Source organism: Myotis nattereri (assembly GCF_964212035.1).
Source record: "Myotis nattereri genome assembly, chromosome: 4".
NCBI lineage: Eukaryota > Metazoa > Chordata > Mammalia > Chiroptera > Vespertilionidae > Myotis > Myotis nattereri.
This window is the reverse complement of record NC_138079.1, coordinates 105709334-105730327: the sequence shown is the minus strand read 5'-3', so window position 1 is coordinate 105730327 and position 20994 is coordinate 105709334. Positions and strand designations below refer to the sequence as shown.

The 20994-nt window shown below is 52.9% G+C and overlaps 1 protein-coding gene across 2 annotated transcripts in view; it reads right to left on the bottom strand.

The window, feature by feature from the left end:
- ITGAL (integrin subunit alpha L) overlaps positions 1-20477 on the bottom strand; it is a 37823-nt gene extending 17346 nt beyond the window's left edge. For both annotated transcript variants that reach the window (XM_081089576.1, XM_081089577.1), the window contains exons 1-18: positions 20324-20477; positions 19121-19223; positions 18126-18220; positions 17947-18014; positions 15714-15831; positions 15461-15591; positions 14396-14541; positions 11166-11298; positions 10847-10997; positions 8587-8660; positions 8376-8508; positions 5402-5553; positions 4968-5105; positions 4358-4555; positions 4078-4208; positions 2397-2557; positions 2143-2294; positions 661-750 (exon numbers count right to left, since the gene is read on the bottom strand). In XM_081089576.1, the coding sequence (XP_080945702.1) occupies positions 661-750; positions 2143-2294; positions 2397-2557; positions 4078-4208; positions 4358-4555; positions 4968-5105; positions 5402-5553; positions 8376-8508; positions 8587-8660; positions 10847-10997; positions 11166-11298; positions 14396-14541; positions 15461-15591; positions 15714-15831; positions 17947-18014; positions 18126-18220; positions 19121-19223; positions 20324-20378 (2229 nt within the window). In that variant the 5' untranslated portion in view covers positions 20379-20477. The remainder of the gene's footprint in view (positions 1-660; positions 751-2142; positions 2295-2396; positions 2558-4077; positions 4209-4357; positions 4556-4967; positions 5106-5401; positions 5554-8375; positions 8509-8586; positions 8661-10846; positions 10998-11165; positions 11299-14395; positions 14542-15460; positions 15592-15713; positions 15832-17946; positions 18015-18125; positions 18221-19120; positions 19224-20323) is intronic.
- Between the last annotated feature and the right edge of the window lie 517 nt (positions 20478-20994).

The following is a 20994-nucleotide window of genomic DNA, read 5'->3' as shown; positions in this document are numbered from 1 at the left end:
CAGTTTGGCTTTTCAAAAGTTAGTGCCAATGGCAGAGTGCTGGTTGTCCCCATATATCCTCCCTCCCCATCTGCCTTTAAAGTAGAGCCACCAGCCCGATCGGCGTGGCTGAGTGTCAACCTATAAACCAGATCATGGTTCCATTCCCGGTCAGGGCGCATGTCTGGGTTGCAGGCTCAATCCCCAGTGTGGGGTGTGCAGGAGGCAGCTGATCAATGATTCTCTCTCATCACTGATGTTTCTATCTCTCTCTCCCCCTCCCTTCCTCTCTGAAATCAATAAAAATATATTTAAATAAATAAAATAGAGCCTCCATTTTTAAAATCTGGTCACATGACCACATGTGTTTCTCAGAGTGTTGTAATCAGGTGTGACCATGTGACTATGTTCTGACCAATGAGATGCATGCCCTGAAGAGTCCATTCATCACTTCTCCCCCTGGAGAAGCCTCAGAGCCTCCACCCTGATTCCCCTTCTTCCCAATCTTGCTTTTCCAAATTTCTTTTAAACACAAACTCCCATAAATTCCTCTCCTGCTTAAGTAAGCCATGGTTGGTTTCTATTGCTTTAAACCAAAGACTCCACTATAACACAGTGTTGCTAATTGAATTTCTACTCTTCTCTATTTCCTGTCAATTCCCCCAGCTGATGTCTCCTTACCGCCCTTTGGTCTCTCGGTGTCCCTTCTTCCTCCCAGAGAGAGAAGTTCAGGGAGACATTGATGGGAGAGATGAGGTCCTGAATGCATACCTGAGGGTGAAAAGAATACAGCTTACGGCAAGAGTTTAACCTTTGCCACACTTCCAGGGACATGCACCCCTTGTCCGGGGTCAGCCATTCAGCCAATCAAAGTGTAATATGCTAATGATATGCTAAGGCCACTCAACTGCTTGCTATGACATGCACTGACCACTAGGCGGGCAGCCACACCGGTGAGGGCTATTAGGCTTTTATTATATAGGATAGCCTAGTTCCTTGAGAACAGGGGTGGGTCTTAGTTGTTGTTACCAGTGCCTGACAGGACATTTGAAGTTACTCAAATCGTATTCACCTAGTTTCTACCAACCCTCCACATTAAAGGGGAGGAAGATAAGGTCTAAAAAGGTGACACGATTTTTCTAAGGACTAGAACTAGGAAGTGAACCCAAATATTTCCAACTTCCAAGTCTAAACTTTATTTTTTCCTAGCATATCATAGAGCTTCTTTGCTGACAAATTTATGTGTAAAATTTCCAAGTTTAGTAATGGGGGGGGGGGCGGGTCTGTGAAATAAAATTGAGTTGATAATTGTTGAGATAATTGATAATTGGTGATAAATTGAGTTGATAATTGGTGAGAGGTACTTGGGGGTTCATTCAACTATTTTTTGTACTTTCGTATGCCTGAACATTCCCATAATAAAAAATATAAAGCCAACTGCGAGATTTTATACACCAATCATATACCGAGACTCTTATGAAATATTCAAGAGACACAGTGGTTCTCAACCTGTGGGTCGCGAACAATGAAAATACATCCTGCATATCAGATATTTACATTACGATTCATAACAGTAGCACAATGACAGTGATGAAGTAGTAACGAAAATAATTTTATGGTTGGGGGTCACCACAACATGAGGAGCTGTATGAAAGGGTCGCGGCATCAGGAAGGTTGAGAACCACTGAGTCAAACCTATTTTACACAGGACTGTGATGAGCGAACGGAATTTGGGTGTTCTGGCAATTGTTCAAGTCAATATTAAAAAACCTTTTTCTGAGATGGAGATGAACAATAACTGCCCGTGTGTTCCTGGCAAATAGTGACATTCTCCCCTGAGTGTCCTGTAGTCCTGACAAATGATTATGAAAGCTGGGCAGCAGTGTTAATACATGACATAGGAAGAGAGCAGGAAGGAATGGTAAGTACCTTACAGTCACAGCCCCGTGGAAAACGCCCGTGAATATAGATGAAGGACCGGAAGGAAATACGCCAAAGGTGTTATTACTGTTGTCGCCCAGGAGCGGAAACGGTAGTACAGAGAGATCAAAGTGACTTGTGACTCAGCTGTGACCCAGAGCTAAGCCTTGCACCCAGAGCTGCCTCTCTCGGCTCAGCTCATCCCCCCTTCACTTCCTGGTGCAGCCTTGCTGGCTCCCTTACCGGGAAGTGGAACCAGAACGGAATGCAGGACTCGACTTGGGTCACGGCTATGTTCCCGTTGAGTTCACGTCTCCCTCCTGGAAACAACCCCCGGCTTCGAATCCGATGGCCGTCCAGCTGCAGAGTGTAAGTGAGGTTGGTAACCAGGAGTCCTGAGCGGAGTGAAAGGCAGGAGTTGAACGGTGGTGGATCCTGGGGCCATAAGCCTGGATTCGGGGGGGCAGAGGCTCTGGGGAGCAGGGGACAGCACTGACCTTGGAACTGGGGCATGAGGGGCTTGCCCTGGAAACAGACTGTGATGTTAACGCCTTCCTTCTTCTTGCTGCCGGCTGACTGGGAGCACTCGACTTCGTGCACCGGGATCTCGGTGGGGGCGAAGGACATCTGAGTGACGACATCCACCACAGGCCGGGAGCTGCAGGGCAGGAAACAACCACTCTCTCCCTTGGCCTCAACTGCAATCCCCACTCAGACCCACGAACCCATCTACAGAGTCCGGAGGGGCCCCCTCTCTACAGCAGATGGCGACATCAGTGTCTCCTTGCAATGATAACGATAACTCATGAACTCCTGGCTCAGTCTGGCAGTCTTCATTTTCCATACAGAAGAGTGAGCTTTTAAAAAGAGAAATCAGCCCTGGCCGGTTTAGCTCAGTGGATAGAGGGTCGGCCTGCGGACTGAAGGGTCCTGGGTTCAATCCCAGTCAAGGGCACATGCCCATGTTGTAGGCTCCATCCCCAGTAGGGGGCGTGCAGGAAGCAGCCAATCAATAATTCTCTTTCATCATTGATGTTTCTCTCTCCCTCTCCTTTCCACTCTGAAATCAATAAAATATATATATTTTTTAAAAAAATAAATAGAGAAATCATACTGAGCTACTTCCATGCTTGTAACCCTTCACTGATGCCACGATGATCCCAATAAAATCCAAACGTTTTACTATCCACACCACCCTGCCCTCCTCCCGTCGTCTCTCGCACACGCTCCCGTGACCGAGCACGTCCCAGCCCACCAGACATTGGCCGGCCTCACAGCCTGGTCTCCCACTGGAAGCTCTACCCCAGACTTCTGCAAGCCTGGCTGCTTCTCATCTTCCGAGTCCCAGCTCAGACCTCCCCTCCCCAGAGCGGCCCTTTCTGTCCCCTCAACCTATAGTCGGTCTCCCCTGCTCGTCGCTCTCACAGCACCCTGTTCATTTCCCTCAGCACTTACCATGGCAATTACACTTTGTTTTGTCTAATTTCTACTCTCGGTACCCAAGTCGGTATTTAAGGCGTAGTAGCTGCTAAGTAAATATCTGTTCACTAGATGATGTTACACGACATCTCCAATAACTCTAAGATATGGGTAAGGCAGGGGCTTAATCATCATTTCACAGACGAGGGAACCGAGGGCCTGAGAAGCTAAGTGACAGGGGTAAGATCACCCGAGAAGTCAATGGCAGTGCTTGAGTCCAGGACACTTGGTTCTGGGGCAGGGGTGGGCAAACTTTTTGACTCGAGGGCCACAATGGGTTCTTAAACTGGACCGGAGGGCCGGAACAAAAGCATGGATGGAGTGTTTGTGTGAACTAATATAAATTCAAAGTAAACATCATTACATAAAAGGGTACGGTCTTTTTTTTTTTTAGTTTTATTCATTTCAAATGGGCCGGATCCGGCCCGCGGGCCGTAGTTTGCCCACAGCTGTTCTAGGGCCTTCACATGCCGTTGCTTCTCGAGGCTTTAATGTCAGACAGGCCTGCGTTCAAATCCTAGTCTGTTGCTGAATGGCAGCAGTTTTCCTGGGACGAGGCATGAAGCCTGTGTAACCAGAGAACCCATCCCACAGGGTGGAGAGGAGACCAAGTGAGCCAGCGCTGTAAGCCGTTAGCACACCTGTTGGAAGGACGGAAGCCGCGTTTACTGTAGGTGGCGCCTGGGAGTCCTGTCTTACCTCAGCACGATCACCTGCCCCTCGGCGCCCACAGCCACGTCTGCCAGGCCGTCCCCTCCCAGGTCCTTCACCCCGTGGATGGAGCGTCCGAACCATCGAATTCCTGGGAACACCTGGGTCCCTTCTATCCGCTGAGACCAAGAGAGAAAGTCATGCTAAGCTGGGAAGAGGGCTGGCTGGAGGGTGGGACGAGTGGGGTCAGGCGGGGTGGGGTGGGGTCTGGGCTTAGAGGCTGCCGGGCCCTTGGGAATGGGTTTACCTGGCAGGCAGGGTACCTCACCTGACTCGGCCGGGGGCTCAGCCCACCGGGTTGCCCATTGAAGATGTACACAGCCCCCCACTCCTCCAGAGGGGCGCCCACCGCCACGTCCGTCAGCCCGTCGCCGTTGATGTCTGCCAGGCCAGTGATGGCCGCTCCGAATCGCCCAAGCGGGTAGCCAGGATCCCCCTGCAGCTCCGAGACCACCTCAAACCCCAGCTGGGAAGGAGCGAGGTGACAGGGCCCACCCCAGTCACTCGGCAAGCTTTCACAGGGCGCGCCTTTCGTGCGTGACGCACACTAAAGAAACGCCGCTGTGGTCCCTCAGACTGGAATGATGCCACCGGCTAACGGGGCTCAAGTCCCAGCTCCACCTCTCGCTCTCTGGTGACCTTGTGGCTTTGGAAGGCCCCAGCACCGTGTGAGGTGCCTGTGAGGGCCACGTGAGGGCTCACACACAGACAGGGTGCCCTGGGCCTGCCACACAGCCTGCCCACCGCCGCCTGCCTGTCTGTGGTCCGGAAGGTCTGGTTCACACACAATCCGACAGGGAAAGACTCAAAGTAACGGGGGCCTGGGCTGCCTGGAAATCTGTTTATCCCCCCCCTCAGCTCCATGGCCCGGTCCTCACCTGCTTCCTCTCGTAGACAAACACCCGGCCGCCCCTCTGCTCCCCGTAGAACAGGGGCGCTCCAATCAGCAGCAGCTCCGCCTCCCCATCCCGGTTCACGTCAATGCCACACAGCTCGCCACCGAAGTAAGAGCCGACCTGCAGGGAGAGGAGGCGGCTGAGGAGGAGCCTGCGAGCAGGAGACCCGGCTCCTCAGCTGCGTCCAGTGCCCCAAGTGACAGTCCGTCCATCCCACTCAGGGCCTGGGGGAACCCGGACAAGTGGGGTTCCTCGGGGTCCGGTTTCTTTAGCTGGCGAGTGGAGGTGACAGCGCTCGCCTCGGAGGGCGGCGGCGGAGCAGGTGCGACAGGCTGGGCGCCGGCCGCACGCAGCCGGTGGGCCGGGTGCAGAGGCAGCGCGAGGTCCCCGCGGGCGGCACCGTGGGCCATGCTCACCTGGGTCCCGTCTATTCTCTGGATCTGGCTCCACTGTCTTTTGTCCCCCGACTGCTGGAAGAGCAGCACCCGCCCCACATGCTGGTACCGGGGGGCTCCAGCGGCCAGCAGTGCCGTGAGACCCCGGGAGGGCAGCCAGGCCACTGTGTAACCTACGGAGAGAGCATGGACTTGGAGTCAGCAACGCAATGACTGCTGGGAGAGGGTGACATGGGGGGGGGGCAGAGGCCCCGGGGAGCTGGTCAGCAGCACAGACGCACTGAAACGCCCAGGAGGCCCCCCGAGAAAAGGAGCCGTGTGCCGGGCGCGGCGCAGACCCTCCACCCGGCCACGGCCACGGCCACGGCCACGGCCACGGCCACGGCCACGGCCACGGCTGCGTTTCTCAGGCCTTGGCCGCACCAGCCAAGCAGAGCAGCCGCAGTGCACGCCGTGCCTTCCTGCTGCTCAGCTCACCTGGGGTGGTAAGGAGACGACATTCTTAAATACACAATACAATCAAACGGGATAGATTAGCAAGAAGGATGCAAAGTTCGCACAAACATCGGAACGTTTCCTGCTTGAAGACAAGGCTTCAGGCTATCTTCGTGCATCACACCTCGCTGGCAGGGGTGGTGGTGGTGGCAGTGGTGGTGGCGAGGTGCCAGCCCCTCCCTTCCAGCACTGATGAAATGTCTGAGATGCCACAGGAAGCACCCAGGAGTCTGCAGAGCAGGCGCCAGCCAATAGGGATGCTCTGACCCTGAAAGCAGGGCACTGACCCAATTTTATCTCCTCTGCTTAGAGCAGCTGACAGCGGGTGCGAAGGCAGAGATGTCTGGGGCCTACGAGCCACCCTCCCTTCACTCATGTCTGTTGCTGAAGCACAAGGTTAAGAACTTGCCCTTTGAAATCAGACAGACGCGGTTTTAATCCTATGTTATTACTTCCTCACTATCCAGCCTTGGTTTCCTCATCTAAAAAAATGGGGATTGCCCTGGCTGGGTGGGTCAGTGGTTGGCGCTTTGTTTCATGCTCCAACCAAAAGGATAAGGGTTCCATCCCCAGTCAGAGGGCGCGTTTGGGAGGCAATCAACAGATGTTTCTCTCTCACATCAATGTTTCTCTCGCTCCCTCCCTCTCTAAAAATCAATAAAAACATATCCTCGGTTTAAGATTTTTTAAAAATGGGGATAGTATCAACCTTACAGGGTGGTTTTTGAGAAGTAAATAAGACCATTGATATAAAATGCTTAGCACTAGGCTGGTGCTATCTGAACTCAGATCTGAAGGATGGTAGCGTAACAGGCACTCAAGATTATATTTATAATTTATTCATAAGTATGTACACGTGTGTGCGTGCACCCGCACACGTAGTGGGTGGAGATTAGTGTTTGGAGTTATTTCTTCCTCTTTGCTGAGCAACACTGCAGCTATTTTATGGATGTTAAAGTACAAAAACCCACCCTGAAGGCAGTGGTGCAGGTACCAGCACACCTGGGCCTCGACTCCTGGGCTCCCGGTCCCAGGTCTGTGACCCGAGCGAGTTACTTACCTCTCCAGTTTCTTCGGCTTAAACTAGAGATAATAAAATCCCTACTCACAGGGCTGTCGTGAAGATAAAATGAGATCGAGTATGTCAATACCTGCCATGCACTCAGAGCAGCGCCTTGCTCAGTAGAGAACCTCAGAAAAAGGAAAAAGAAATCCCCGAGCGCAGCCTCCCTTAAAGAGTAGATGCCGATGAGGAATTTAATACGATCTTCGTGTTTTGATTGTTGAATAAAGGAGTCCCGCCCCGCCCCAGGTCCTGCATGAGGCAGGTGGTTCTCGGCCAGTGGGAAGGCAGAGCTGCAAGCAGCCCTGTGCGGGGCCCTGGGCGCCCGTTTGAGCCTTGGGACAGGCTGGCGACATGAATGTGATGGGAAGAGCTCCAAGGCGAGGCCCTCTGCAGCCTGAGAGGCACGGGGCGATGGGAGTGACCACACTCGCGGCCTCGCGCTCCAAGTCGGAAGAGCTGGGGCTGCGCCCACCACGGCTCTGGGAAACTCAGCAGGAGGGAGCCGGGCGGTGCTGCTGGTCCCCCTCCCCGCCCCCCCCAACCTGCGGGCTGTTTAACCGTCCCTGGGGTTCATGTAAAGGAACGACTAGTGACTACACAGAGGTCACTGCTGTGGAGAGACGCTTCTGACTCACAGCTCCCCAAAGCAGGGGGTGGGGGTGGGGGGGCAGGAGGCCAGCCAGGCCACAGGGGCGGCACCGGTCAGGAAGGAGGCAGGGGGAGGGAGGGCGAGTGCGGCCTGGAGGCGTCTGAGGGGAGGAATGACTGAGGCCGGGCGGGAGAGCTTGAGCAAGTCGAGGACGGCAGTGTGATCAGGTTGGCAGCTCTGGGTTGCAGGGGTTTCTCTGGGTGCCTAGTGCCTGGCAGGTGGGGGGAGACTGGCGTGGTGTACGAAGTTAGGTACAGCGGCAGCTGGTGCTCAGGGGTCGTTGGCTGGCACAGAGAAGGCGTGCTGTCTGCTCTCTGTGGGGATGAGCTGGCCCTGGGAGGGGCAAAGCTTCAGGCTCTAAGGCAGCGGTTCTCAACCTGTGGGTCGCGACCCCTTTGGCGGTGGAACGACCCTTTCACAGGGGTCGCCTAAGCCCATCCTGCATATCAGATATTTACATGACGATTCATCACAGCAGCAACATTACAGTTATGAAATAGCAACGAATATAATTTTATGGCTGGGTCACAACATGAGAAGCTGTATTTAAAGGGCCAGAAGGTGGAGAACCACTGCTATCAGGCCTCATAAAATACGGAAAATAAAAGCATGACTAACACCCAGCTGAGGGGTTGTCCAGGGAAAAGCTAAGAATGCTGTCACCGTATTTAAACTCTGATTGCGTTCCTGCCGCTTAACTGCTTTCATTTACCTGTTTTGAAAGTCAGGTGAGCGACTCCCTGGCCCCGAAAACCACACGAACCCGCGTGAGGAGCGGCACTCACCCAGGTATCCGGCTCTCGCCTCCGGGGTCAGCGGGTCGTTCCCCACAAAGGTGTCGCCCCGCAGGTCGGCCTGCAGGTCCAGGAAGCCCCCGGCCCAGTCCTTGGCGCCGACCGCCCCCACGACGCCATGGCCCTGCCCGGAAGGGGACGAGCAGGGTCAGAACGGCGGCTGCGCCCACGGCCTCCCGTGGCCCTCGCGCCGCCCACTCACCCCGCGGAGGTCCGCGCTGATCCCGCTGGAGGACAGCTCCATGTTGAAGGACGTCAGGTCCTGCTTGCTTGTGCCTAAGGGGCAGCGAGACCCAGGAGCAGTAAGCACAGTGACACGCGGGCCTGAGGGGAAGCACAGCGTCTGCCAGTGGCTTCCCCTCCATGAGCCCCGAGGGGTGACCAGCTATGCCATCAGCTGGTCTGGGACGCAGCATTCGACTTCGGTGCCCACCAGGGCGTCCCCATCAGCGGATGGCACCCCCACCTCCTCGGGAATCACGCTGAAAACCCGGAATAAACCTTGGTTCCGCCCGGTCCCCCATTCTATCGCCACTGCATCACTAACGCACATTGGTTCCACCTTCAAGCTACACCTGAACGCTTACCAGAGGAGGTGACCTCTAAACTGAGACCCGCCCGGCCAGCGTGGCTCAGTGGTTGGGCGTCAGGCCTATGAACCAGGAGGTCATGGTTCAATTGGTGGTCAGGGCACATGCCTGGGTCGTGAGCTTGATCCCCGGTGTGGGGCGTGCAGGAGGCAGCCGATCAATGATTCTCTCTCATCATTGATGTTGCTCTCTCTCTCCCTCTCCCTTCCTCTATGAAATCAATAATATATATATATGTATATATATATATATATCTTAATTTTGTTTTATTGCTTAAACTATTACAAAAGTATTACATATGTCTCCTTCCCCCCTCCCCCCCTTTTTTTAAAATATATTTTATTGATTTTTTACAGAGAGGAAGGGAGAGAGATAGAGAGTTAGAAACATCGATGAGAGAGAAACATCGATCAGCTGCCTCCCGCACATCTCCTACTGGGGATGTGCCCGCAACCCAGGTACATGCCCTTAACCGGAATCGAACCTGGGACCCTTCAGTCCGCAGGCCGACGCTCTATCCACTGAGCCAAACCGATTTCGGCGTCCTCCCGCCCCCCTTTAACATTCCCCCGGCCTCCCCTACCCCCCAGTGTCTTGTGTCCATTGGTTATGCTTATAAAAATATATTTTTTAAAAAAGGTATGTTGAAGTCCTAACCCCAGCATTTCAGAATGTGACCTTGTTTGGAAATACAGTCTTTAAGAGGTAACCAAGTTACGATGAGGTCAGTAGGGTGGGCCCCAACCCAATATGACTGACGTCCTTGTAAAATGGGAAATTCAGACAGAGACAGACACGCACAGAGGGAAGACAACGTGAAGACACGGGGAGAAGACAGCCACGTGACAGCGACGCAGTACAAGTCGAGGAAGGCCGCGGACTGCTGGCAAACACCAGGAGCCAGAAGAGGCAAGGAGAACGCTCTTCTAGAACTTTCAGAAAGAGCATGCCCCTGCTGACCCCTTGATTTCTCACTCCAAGCCTCTAGCACCGTAAGACAGTAAATGTCTGTTGCTTTAACCACTGCTGTGTGGTGCTTGGTTATAGCAGACCTCGGAAACTAGTACAGCAGTTGCACCTTACAATCCTGTGAGATCGGCGCCATCATCCCCCTTTAACAGAGAACGGGGAGCCTCAGAGGGAGAATGACCTGGCTGAGGCCACGCAGCACAGGCAGAGCGGATTCTTGAGCAGGTCTGCCTGGTTCTACTATACACACCACACTGCTTCTGGACTCTCCCATTCCCGCTTCCTGGACACTGAACCGAGGCATTCCAGCCAGACTGTGGGGGCTGGGCCCGATGTCACCAACGTGCTGAGCTGAACACCAAAGCTCTGGCCCAGCAAAGGCGCCTTCCCTGTGGGAGCCATGTCCCTTCCAGCAGACGAGGCCTCCCGGGGAAATACCCTCCCATGGCCAGCCCTCCCTCTGCTGATGCCAATCAAAATCTTCTCTATTCTGGACCAAGGGAGAGCGCCTATGGGGTACTTGCAGTTGGCCACAGCCCGTTACCCATCTTAAGTCATTGGAGGCCTAGGATAACGGAAATGAGGAAGCTGAGGGCGGGGTAAGGCAGTATGGTCATTCCACAGGGCTCAGCTGGCTCCGGCAAGATCGAGTTCAGTCCTGGACCTCAGCCTGGACCCAGCTAAACTTCAGGAGGAAGAAGGAATTTCAGAGGGAATGGAAGCTGCTCCTAAATCGCTCTCTCCTAAATTCCTGCCCGAGGTCTTTTTCAGGAGAGCTCTCAGCTCTGCGTCAGCCACTGAGGGGGTGCCCCTTGCTACCATTCAGCCTGCCTCTAACCTCATGCCCCAGGTGAGCTTCTGTATATAATGTCTTGAACTAGCTCTCCAGGGTCTGCCACTCACCCTCGATGGCATAGATCTTCTTCTGCAGCTCCGTGAACAGGTCTTTAAGCTTCTCAAACGTGTCCAGAATCTTCACAAACTCTTCCACCGGCTTTGAAGCAAATTTGTGAAGTGAATCCTGATTTTTCTTGCTCACAAAATGCTTCCCGATCTGTGAGGGAGAGAAGAGAGAAGTGCTGACATCCCCAGAATCGCAGACCAATTTCCTACTATTTTCACAGGACCATGGCCCCCAGGAGAAAGGGAAGTCGGGTCAGAAACGGGCGAGGGAAGATGAGACGCAGGAAGAAGGCAGAGGCTTGGCACCTGGGGCCCATACCCCGATGATGTAGCGGATGATGTCATTGGCCACACTGATGTCGCCAATGTCAGTGGCTTCCCCGTCCGTGATGATGATGAGCACTTTGCTGGCATCTGGCCGCGCCCCAAGTTCCTCCCGGAAGACCTGGGTCCTGTATTTAAGGAGGCGGGATGTGAGAGACTCCCCCCACATCATATGGAGTCTCCCTCACCCCGCCCCCTCTCATTAACTCACTGCCCTGCTGATTATGAAAAGCTCTTCTCACATCCACCCCCTTCACCCCTCCCTCCACCCCCTCCCCCGCTTCCCTCCCTGCAGCGATTCCCCGATTCCGATTCCGATTCCGGCCTGCCAAGGTCTCTTCTGAGCGTCCTTCTTGTCCTTGCTGCCACACCTCTCCTCAGCCAGTACCTCCAACTGAACTCCGGGCAGTCAGGAAGTTGCCCCAGAACCCATCAGTGGGAAGGGGAGGCTTCGTGAGGGGAGGCTCTGGGCATCCTACCCTCCCTTTCAACCACATGGCAACTATCTTCCGATTAGATATGTTGGTGATTTAGGTGAGTTTTCCAAGGGGGGGGGGGGTCCATGACCAAAGAAAACTGGAGAGTGACTCTTCGCGAGCAGGCGCATGTAGCCCCGGCTCTGCCGCCCGCTCCCCGGCGGCCGGTAGGTCTCTGCTGCAGCAAGCCTCCTGGGGAAGTGAAGTAACTGATTTCTGTGTCAATTTCCCCCCAAAGGCACGGACACGAGTTCCTCAAGGAAAGAGCCATGTTCACTTTGCTGCTGCATCTATGGCTGCCGACAGCAGGTGCTCAGCGGGTGTGAAATAGCAGGAAGGAAGGACTGAATACTGGACGGGCCCGGCTCCAGGTTCCGCCCTCTGCAGCCTCCTCATGGAGCAAGATCGGTGGCCCACAGATTCTGCTGGGACAACAGTTGTATTGGGACCCTCTGACCCCTCTTCCCCCCCCCCACAGCGAACCAGCGACGGACGATTAATCCAAGAGCCGCCAGTCCGCAAGGCCTGACTGTGACAGGACCTGCCTTAGGAGCAGAAGCTGAGAGCCACGTGGAGCGGCCACAGTGAGGCAAAGGAGAGACGCGGGGAGGAGGGCTGAAAAGTTCCGTGGGAGCTGACGACGACACAGGAGCCCTGGTGGGCAGGCCCAAAACACCTGCTGTCAAGACCTCTACTTCTTTGTTGGATGCAAACTATTTCTTTAACCTCCACCCACACAGACATGGCCCAGCGTGGGTCCTGTTCATGGATCTCTACCCCATCTAGATTTTTCAACAGCCTCCCAGCTGGCTTCCCTGCTCCCATCTCTGCCCCCTCCACAGTCTCATACCAACCCTTCAGCCAGAGGAAGCCTTTCCAAAAACATGAATCAGATGATCACCCCTCTGCTCAAAACCTCCCATGATGCCTCATTTACTCAGAGGAAAAGCCAAAGTCCCCACTAGGCCCCCCACTCCTCCCGACACCCGTGGCCTCATCGCCCTCCTTCGCGCTCTTTCTCCCCTCACTCGCTTCTCTCCGGCCACGCTGGTGCCCTGGCTTTCCTTGGGGCATCCCGAGCACCTCACCTCCGGCCCTTTGCCATTCCCTCCGCCGGGTCTGCCCCCCAGGTTTCCACATGGCTCGCTTCCTCAACTCCAACAAGTCTTTGCTCAAACGTAACCTTCCCTGATCCTCCTAGTGAGTATTGCTCTGTTTTTAGTCAAACGTATCTTCTCCTGTATTAACTAATTTACTTATTTATCCTGCTGATGACATTTCTCTCCTCTGCTAGAATGTTAAGGTCCAAGCGGGCAGAGATTTTTCTTTGTTTTATTCACTGCTATCGTCCCGGCCCCTAGAACATGGCAAATAACCACCTTCAGGCCCCAGCCAGCCCTCAGCTTGTGTTTATATGGTCCATGAGCTAAAAATGTGTGCTTATGTTTTTGTTTTCAAAGGGTTACAAAAACAAACAAAGAATAATATGCAACAGATACCGTATGTGGCCAGAAAAACCTAAAATATTTACTATTTGGTCCTTTACAGAAAAAAAACACACACTTGCCAACTCCTAACCTGGAGCACTGCCTGGCACACAGCCAGAATGTCAAGAAGTGTTTATGAAATCCATTTCCATTACTTTTTGCTCCCATAGTTGACACCTGTTGAGGTGTCCTCCCATCCTGTGGTGACCCCTTTCTCTAAGAATTACCCCCTTCCCCTGGAAGGACCCCAGAATCCATGTCTGTGTCATGTGACTCTGCACCATAAAGTAGACCCAGGCCGTGGCTGGGTGGACCTAACCCAGGCTTAGCCAATCACTTTCTCGCCTGGAGGCTGGAATTCAGGTTGAGGAACTGAAGCTGCCATTTTTTCAGTGGATGTCGCCTGACTGTGTACCCACCAAAGCTGTCTACAGAGAGAAAAGAATGAAGTGGATAATGACAGGTCAAGCAAGCCCCAGAAGGAAAGAGCCAGAAACACGCATGCAGAGCCCTGGGATGTATCACACGCATGTTCAACTTGTGCAAATCCAACTCTACATCCTTGGCAAAGAAATGCAAAGGAGAAGTGTAATAGTATAGGAGACGCATCTGGCTGTTTCACTCAACTTGAGTGTCTATCCAGGGGAACATGGGAGAGGAGATGTAATTCTCTTCTTCCTCAAATTGCTCTCAGTTTCCATGGCCAGTCTAATGTTTAAAAATAGGTCTTTAAGAAATATACAGTGTGGCCCTTCGACACAACCCTGCTCCGTCCATTTAGGTCTCAATTAAAACACGGCAATCTGATCCAGCTGGGGAACATTTTTTTCTGTAGTAAATTTTAGGAAATCGAGATATACTAATTTCCAGTATGGGACTTGGACATATTGAATTCTACGAACAATTCCAGGATAATTCTGAGTATTTGAGATTTTTGGCCATGGGCTGACTTCAAAGCTGGTTCCCGTCTAAGTGGTGACTCTGCTGTGGCTGCCGTGGTTCACAGTCGCTTTCTGAGTCCTGGCTCCGGCCCCCTGGGAGGCCTGGCTGTGCTCCCTGTCTCAGAGGCTCATGAGTACCCCTGCAGCCTCCCTTGGGATTTAGTCAGTTAAAGTCAACTTCTCTTACAACCCAGAGCCTTGAGTTCTTACAATAACCTGCCCCTTGCTGCACCCGCCTGTTGAGTTCTACACCCCAACTTAGAGAAGCTAGTGCGCACAGAACGACTGACGGGGGGCTCTCTCCCGCCAAAGGGAACTCACGCGACATATCTTATGGCACCGAAGGTGTTGGTCAGCTGCTTCATGTGTTGTGCTTTGCCCAGCAGCACATCAGGGTTCTTCTGATTAACATAATCCAAGAAAGTAAATTCTGTTTTGTAGGTCGTGGAAAACTGAACAGCAGCAAACTATAAGAAGAAGGAAGAAATGAAATGTTATATCAGCCTTCTCACTTGTCTGCTCCAATCTCTACTTCTTTTTCTTTTACGCTTTCATTGATCTCAGAGAGAGGAAGGGAGAGGAAAAGAGAAACATCAATGATGAGAGAGAATCATCCATTGGCCACCTCCGGCACATCCCCTACCGGGAATGGAGCCTGCAACCCAGGCATGTGCCCTGACCGGGAATCCAGCCGTGACCTCCTTGTTCATGGGTTGACATTCACACACGGAGCCACGCCGGCCGGCCTGGCTCCAATCTCTACTTCTTATCCAGGACTTGGGCCACCCAACTCCACTGCCCTGCCTCGAAGCATTCTTTTGAAAATAAACAGACACAGAATAAAATTAAATAAATCTCTGACTCTTTATGTAGTGCTGTCTGCTGAGCGCCGAGTCTCTGGGTCTGCCTACCTCACCTACAGAACTGGTTCCCCGTAGCTCTTCTTCCGAGTGACCCTGCTAAATAGGGTACAGGTGGCTGAGCCAAGGATAGCCACTTGACTGAGGCTAGGCCAATAATTTTTTCTCTGAGAATCTGGAATTTGCAGTGGGAGGGGTTAGTCGAACCAACCTCCTGAAACTTTAACGTGTGAACTTAAGAACTTTCCACAGGCCCATGTGATCCAAAGAAGCTGAGGGAGCCATTCTACAGAGAGAGAGAGAGAGAAAGCGAAAAGGGAGGCAAAAGTAAAAAAGAAACAGAAATGAGAACTAGAGGAAATTCTAGAAGCTTTCTATTCCTTCTTCTTGTCCCTTCCAGAGGTCGAATTATACCTATCCATGCCCTTAGGGCCTGGGAACACCTAAAATTTCCTAGACATACTAAAATTTCCTTTTATGCCTTAGGAAGGCACCTATAACCAGGAATCCTAGCTAATATACTTACCTGGTAGGAAGAGTTGCTGAGTTTCTTCATCACATCCTTCATGAAGGCCAGAATTTTCTGAAATTCACTTGGTTGCAAGCTCCCTGAGCCATCAAACAGGAACACCAGGTCTACGTTGCCCTTTAGGCACTCTACGGAAGCCAGAAGCAGAGGGATTGGTAAAGTGTCCCTGATGTTGGCCTGGCCATGCTGGTGCCCATGTACGGCCAGCCACCTGCAGGCATGTTTACCCACTGCGTCCCCAGTTCCTTACCCTGGTAGCCAGGGCGCCCTTGCAGCACAGGACCCTTCAGGTTCTGGGGGAAGAGGTAACACTGGCCGCTTAGATAGATGTTCTGGTCACATGTCCGAGACAGCCCGGGGTCGCAGGCCTGAGGGAGCGACAGTAAAAGGGTCTCAGCTTCCTCTTGCGGTGCATGCTGGGTATCATCAGCCAAAAACAAAACTCTCAGAGTCCTCACCCCCTGACCTCACGCCCTGTATCCAACTGGTTACCAAGCCAAGGGAATTCTGCCTCCAGGTTTCTTATTCCAGTATCTCCATCCTCACTGCCAATGCTCTATGCCAATCAATGCTCCCTGCCTACTCTGGGTCCTGGAGGATAGGATCTAAAAGCCTTAGTTTTGGCCCTGACCAGTTTGGCTCAGTAGACAGAGCGTCGGCCTGCGGACTGAAGGGTCCCGGGTTCGGTTCCGGTCAGGGGCATGTGCCTTGATTGCGGGCATATCCCCAGTGGGGGGTGTGCAAGAGGTGGCTGGTTGATGTTTCTCTCTCATCGATGTTTCTGACTCTCTATCCCTCTCCCTTCCTCTCTGTAAAAAACCAATACAATATATTTTAAAAGCCTTAGTTTCGCATTCATATTATTTACAGGTGGGCACTAGCCTACTTTTCCAGACCCATCCCCTTCCATTCCCCATCACACATTCTGTGTTTAAGCCAAAATTACTCACTATTCCCAGAATACACACAGTGTCCCTTTCATTTATGACTACAACTAGAGGCCCGATGCATGAAATTCGTGCAAAGGGCTTAGCCCCCGCAGCCGCAGCGGCTTGCCTTGGCCCTCACAGCCCCCAGCTTCATCCAGAAGGTTGTCCGGAAGGACATCTGGAAGGTTGTTTGGATGTCCAGTCTAATTAGCATATTACACTTTTATTATTATAGATTCCTGCCAGACTACAAGTTTTTGAAAGTCTGGGCTCATGTCATGGTCATCTTTGAATCTCACTCCCCTTCCCCCATCATAATCTAGCACACTGCTTGGCATGTAATAGTAGCTAAGTAAACAAGCTCCAATTAAGTACGGGATCGATATTTCAATCAGTCTTCTATTTCTCACGTAGCTGTTGGATGCTGCTGAAATGAATTGTAAAGAGCAATGGACTTGGAATCAAATGGGAATTTGACTCAAATCCCTGCTCTGTCTCTTTAAAACCATGTGACCCTGGCCAAGTCGCTCCCCTTTGGTCCTGTTTCCTCATGTGTAAAAAATGTGAAGCGGGTTAAAGGAGATAAAGAAGTGTTTTTCAAACTTTAGGCATTTGTGTAGCACTTTGCAATTTCTGCCATATGGTACATCATTCATACCATTATTTCCTTAATATTTTATTACTTTAAATTTACTTTTATTTTATTTTATTTTTTAAAATATGTTTTATTGATTTTTTTACAGAGAGGAAGGGAGAGGGATAGAGAGTTAGAAACATCGATGAGAGAGAAACATCGATCAGCTGCCTCCTGCACATCTACTGGGGATGTGCCCGCAACCCAGGTACATGCCCTTGACCGGAATCGAACCTGGGACCTTTCAGTCCGCAGGCCGACGCTCTATCCACCGAGCCAAACCGGTTTCGGCTAAATTTACTTTTTAAAAAATACTTTAGCCTCATCCTAACCAATGCAATCTAAGAAATCATGAATTTGAAATGCTTGTTGTAAATTTTTCTACTAGTTCTTTAAATAAATATGTAACTATTCAAACATTAAGTTTGTGTACCACCAAAAATCATCTTGTATGTCAATCGTTATAGATAGTTAATATTTGGAAAAAACTTAGGTAAGTAAGGTCTTGAAAATAGCTGGCTCATAGTTTATCCCCAATAAACACTGACTCCAAATCGCTCTGATGCCTTTAATCTTCTATAGGATCTTTTTTTTTAAAAAAAAATCCTCACCCAAGGATATGTTTCTTTATTGATTTCTGAGAGAGAGAGGGGGGGGGGGAATGTTGGTGTGAGAAACATTGATCAGCTGCCCCTTGTACGTGCCCTGACCAGGGATTGAACCTACAATGTGGAAATGTGCGCTGAGCGGGATTCGAACCCAAGACTCTTTGGTGCAGAGGATGACACTCCAACAGACTGAGCCTCACCAGCCAGGGCCTTCATTATGATCTTTAATCCATTTTTTTCTTTCTTCTTTTCAATCAGTTTCCTAGCATTGAGCTTCACAGGCTCTGACACCACACTACACAAAATTCTTACCAGCATGTTTCCATTTGTGGGGTCTGTCGCCAAGGTCATTCCCAAGTACTGAGAGGTGTAGTTGGAACCTGTGGGCACCATAAGATTGGTCTGGAGGAATTCGCGCAATCCAGGAGTAGAGGGGGCCAGCCCCGACTTCCCCGAGGCACCGCCTCCCAGCTCCCTCACCAGCTACTCACCGCTCAGGCCCACTGGCAGGCAGTGGCCAGTGTCTGGCTGGCACTGGTAGAGGTTTCCTGGGCTGCTCCCCTCACCCGGTGCTCCCACAACAACCCTGATGAGAAATCTCACCTGTGAGATGGAGTTACCCAGGTCTTTACCTCCCCACTCCTACCTCATAAGGGGTATCCTATCCCCGGCCAGGCACCTCAAAGCAATGCAGCCTTCTCCCTCGGGCCCCACCTATTGCTTCCTTATTGAATCCCAGAGAAGTCACCCAACATGCCAAACTCTAGAAAGTTAGGAATTATTTCCATCAGCCTAGAACAGTGGTCGGCAAACTCATTAGTCAACAGAGCCAAATATCAACAGTACCACGATTGAAATTTTTTTTGAGAGCCACATTTTTTTAAACTTAAACTATATAGGTAGGTACATTGTTATTAACTTCATTAGGGGACTCCTAAGCTGGCCTTTGCTAAAAACGTCCTCAATCTGATTGAGGTACGTTCGCTGAGGTCGACCCCTTCCAACTCGCCCATCCACACTCGTCCTGTGTACTCGTTTCTCTATCTCCTTTCCGAAAACCGACTTCTGCGCACGGCCACGAAGTTTCAATCGCACTGCACGTGTGCGCCCGCACGTGGTATTTTGTGGAAGAGCCACACTCAAGGGGCCAAAGAGCCGCGACCACTGCTCTAGAAAGACTGAGGACCAGAGAATATGCCAGAATGTGACATTATAAGTTCATTCGATCAGGCATCAGAGACCTAGGCTTAGCCGCGCTGTGCCGGGCGGGCAGGAGCGCAGCGTGGCCTGGTGTTTGGGGCTGGGACGTCCCCTCTCGGGTTCCCATGTGGCGCTTGGGCGGTGCACGGGCCTCATCCTGCTCCTGTTTCTGAGAAATCCCCCCACGTTCTCCTTGACCCTGCGGCTCTCACTGGCCAGCCCCGGGCTGACATGGGTGCCCCGTCCCGGGCTCTGCGGGGCAGGGGCACCTGGGGCATCCGCTCACCCGTTTCCAACCTGCAGGACGCGGTACCCAAAGTGCCTCCCGGCGAGTGGGAAGGACAAGTTTTGCACGTGCCGCACGTCCAGGTTGTAGGCGGAGGCCGGGGCTGAGGGAGGCAAGGGGGCCGTCAGCCACTTCCGGCCAGGGACCCCCACCCCCACCCCACCCCCACCCCGCGCCCCACACGCGGACTGGCTGCCGCCCACGTGCCCCAGGGGATGGGTAGACCCCGAAGGGCCGGCGGCCTCGGACCAGGCAGAGCGAGGGCTGGAACCAGCCTCCCTGGCCTCCCCCGAGGGCCTCGGCTCAGGGAGATGGGGGGCCGCGACCCCCTGCTCCCCGGAGCCCGGCAGTCCCAGGGCCTGGGAAGGACACGCCTGCCCGCTGGCCTCTCAGCAGAGAAGGAAGGATGAGAAGGCAGAGTCCCGTGGGAGAGGAGCAGACGGAAGGGGCCCCAGGAGGAGCTGGGGATGCCCCAGGCAGGGTGTATCTCCCACACACTCATTTCTCCTTGCGCCAGAGAACTCAAATTGTTATCCTCAGCCTTCCTCCCACACACAGCCTCAGGGTTTCAAGATCCCCGCGAAGCTCCCTCCTCCTCCTCCCTCTTCCTCCTCCCTCCTCCTCCTCCCTCCTCCTCCTCCCTCCTCCCCCTTCCCTGCTCTCATGCTCCCACACTCCCCACCGGCCAGGGACCAGTCTCTTCCTTGGCCTCAGATCTCAGATTCCCGACCTCAGGCAGCCTGGGCTGCAAGTCCCAAGCTTTGCTCGGGCCCTGCTGGCCTTCCAGGCACCAGGCTTATTTCACAGCATCCCGGCGGTCAGAGGCGAGGCCCCAGCATGTTCAGGTGAAGGGACTGAGGCCCAGAAAGGGGGCAGGACTTGCCTGAGATGCCACATGAGGAGCAGCGGGTGGAGCAGACCCCGCACAGCTCTGTGCACCCGTTTCCACCTGCCTGGGGAGGGGCCGCTCCCTCGCCTCTCACTGTGGCCATCCTTGGCCCCCTCCCCTGTCTTTCCTCCACACCTGGCCGATGCTGTGGACTCTGACTTCCTTCGGCCCCCTCTCCTCTAGATCCCTGGGCCCCATCACCTATGGCCGGTGCCACCCCGAGAGCTGCTCCTCCTTGGCCTTGAGGTTCTGTAAGGCCTGCGGTTCCCTGGCCACAGCCACATGCCCCTCCCCGCCTCCCCTCTCCTGCTTACCCAGGAGAAGAGGCCCAGGCAGCAGCAGCCTCGCTATGGTGATGAGCCAGTTCATCTTTGAAGCAGGCGGGTCTCAGAGGACCCTGGGGATTGCTGGCCACCTCGACGGGGCGCGAGAAGGAAATGATAATGCTTTGGGGCGTCTTGAAGTGGAACTTTCTCACAGAGGCGCCAGCTGATACCACTGGGTGGTGGTGAAGGAGGGGTTGAAGGGGTTGTGAAACCGCGGAGTCTCAGAGGGGAAGTGCAAGCAGGTTAGAGACTTCCTGTGCTGCTTGCATTTTCACATCATCCCGGAGCAAACGGCACCAAGAGCCGCCGCATCTTCGTCTCCCACTGACTCATGGACCTGAGCCGCTTGAAAGCTCAGCAGAGGACCGTCCAATGAACTGAGGTACAGCCATAATGGGGTGGCGTCCTCTTACCATGGAAAGATGCCCATGACACACTGTGAAGTAAAAAGAGCACGTTACAGGGCAGTGCATTTAGAAATTCATTTTTATTCTAAAAACTCAAAAATAACGCCCACAGGATGGGAGAAAATATTCACACATTATACCCGATATGGGACTTAAATCAAGAATAGATAAAGAACTTTCGCAACTCAACAATAAAAAGACAAGCCATTATTTTAAATGGGCAAAGAATTTGAATAGACATTTGTCCAAAGA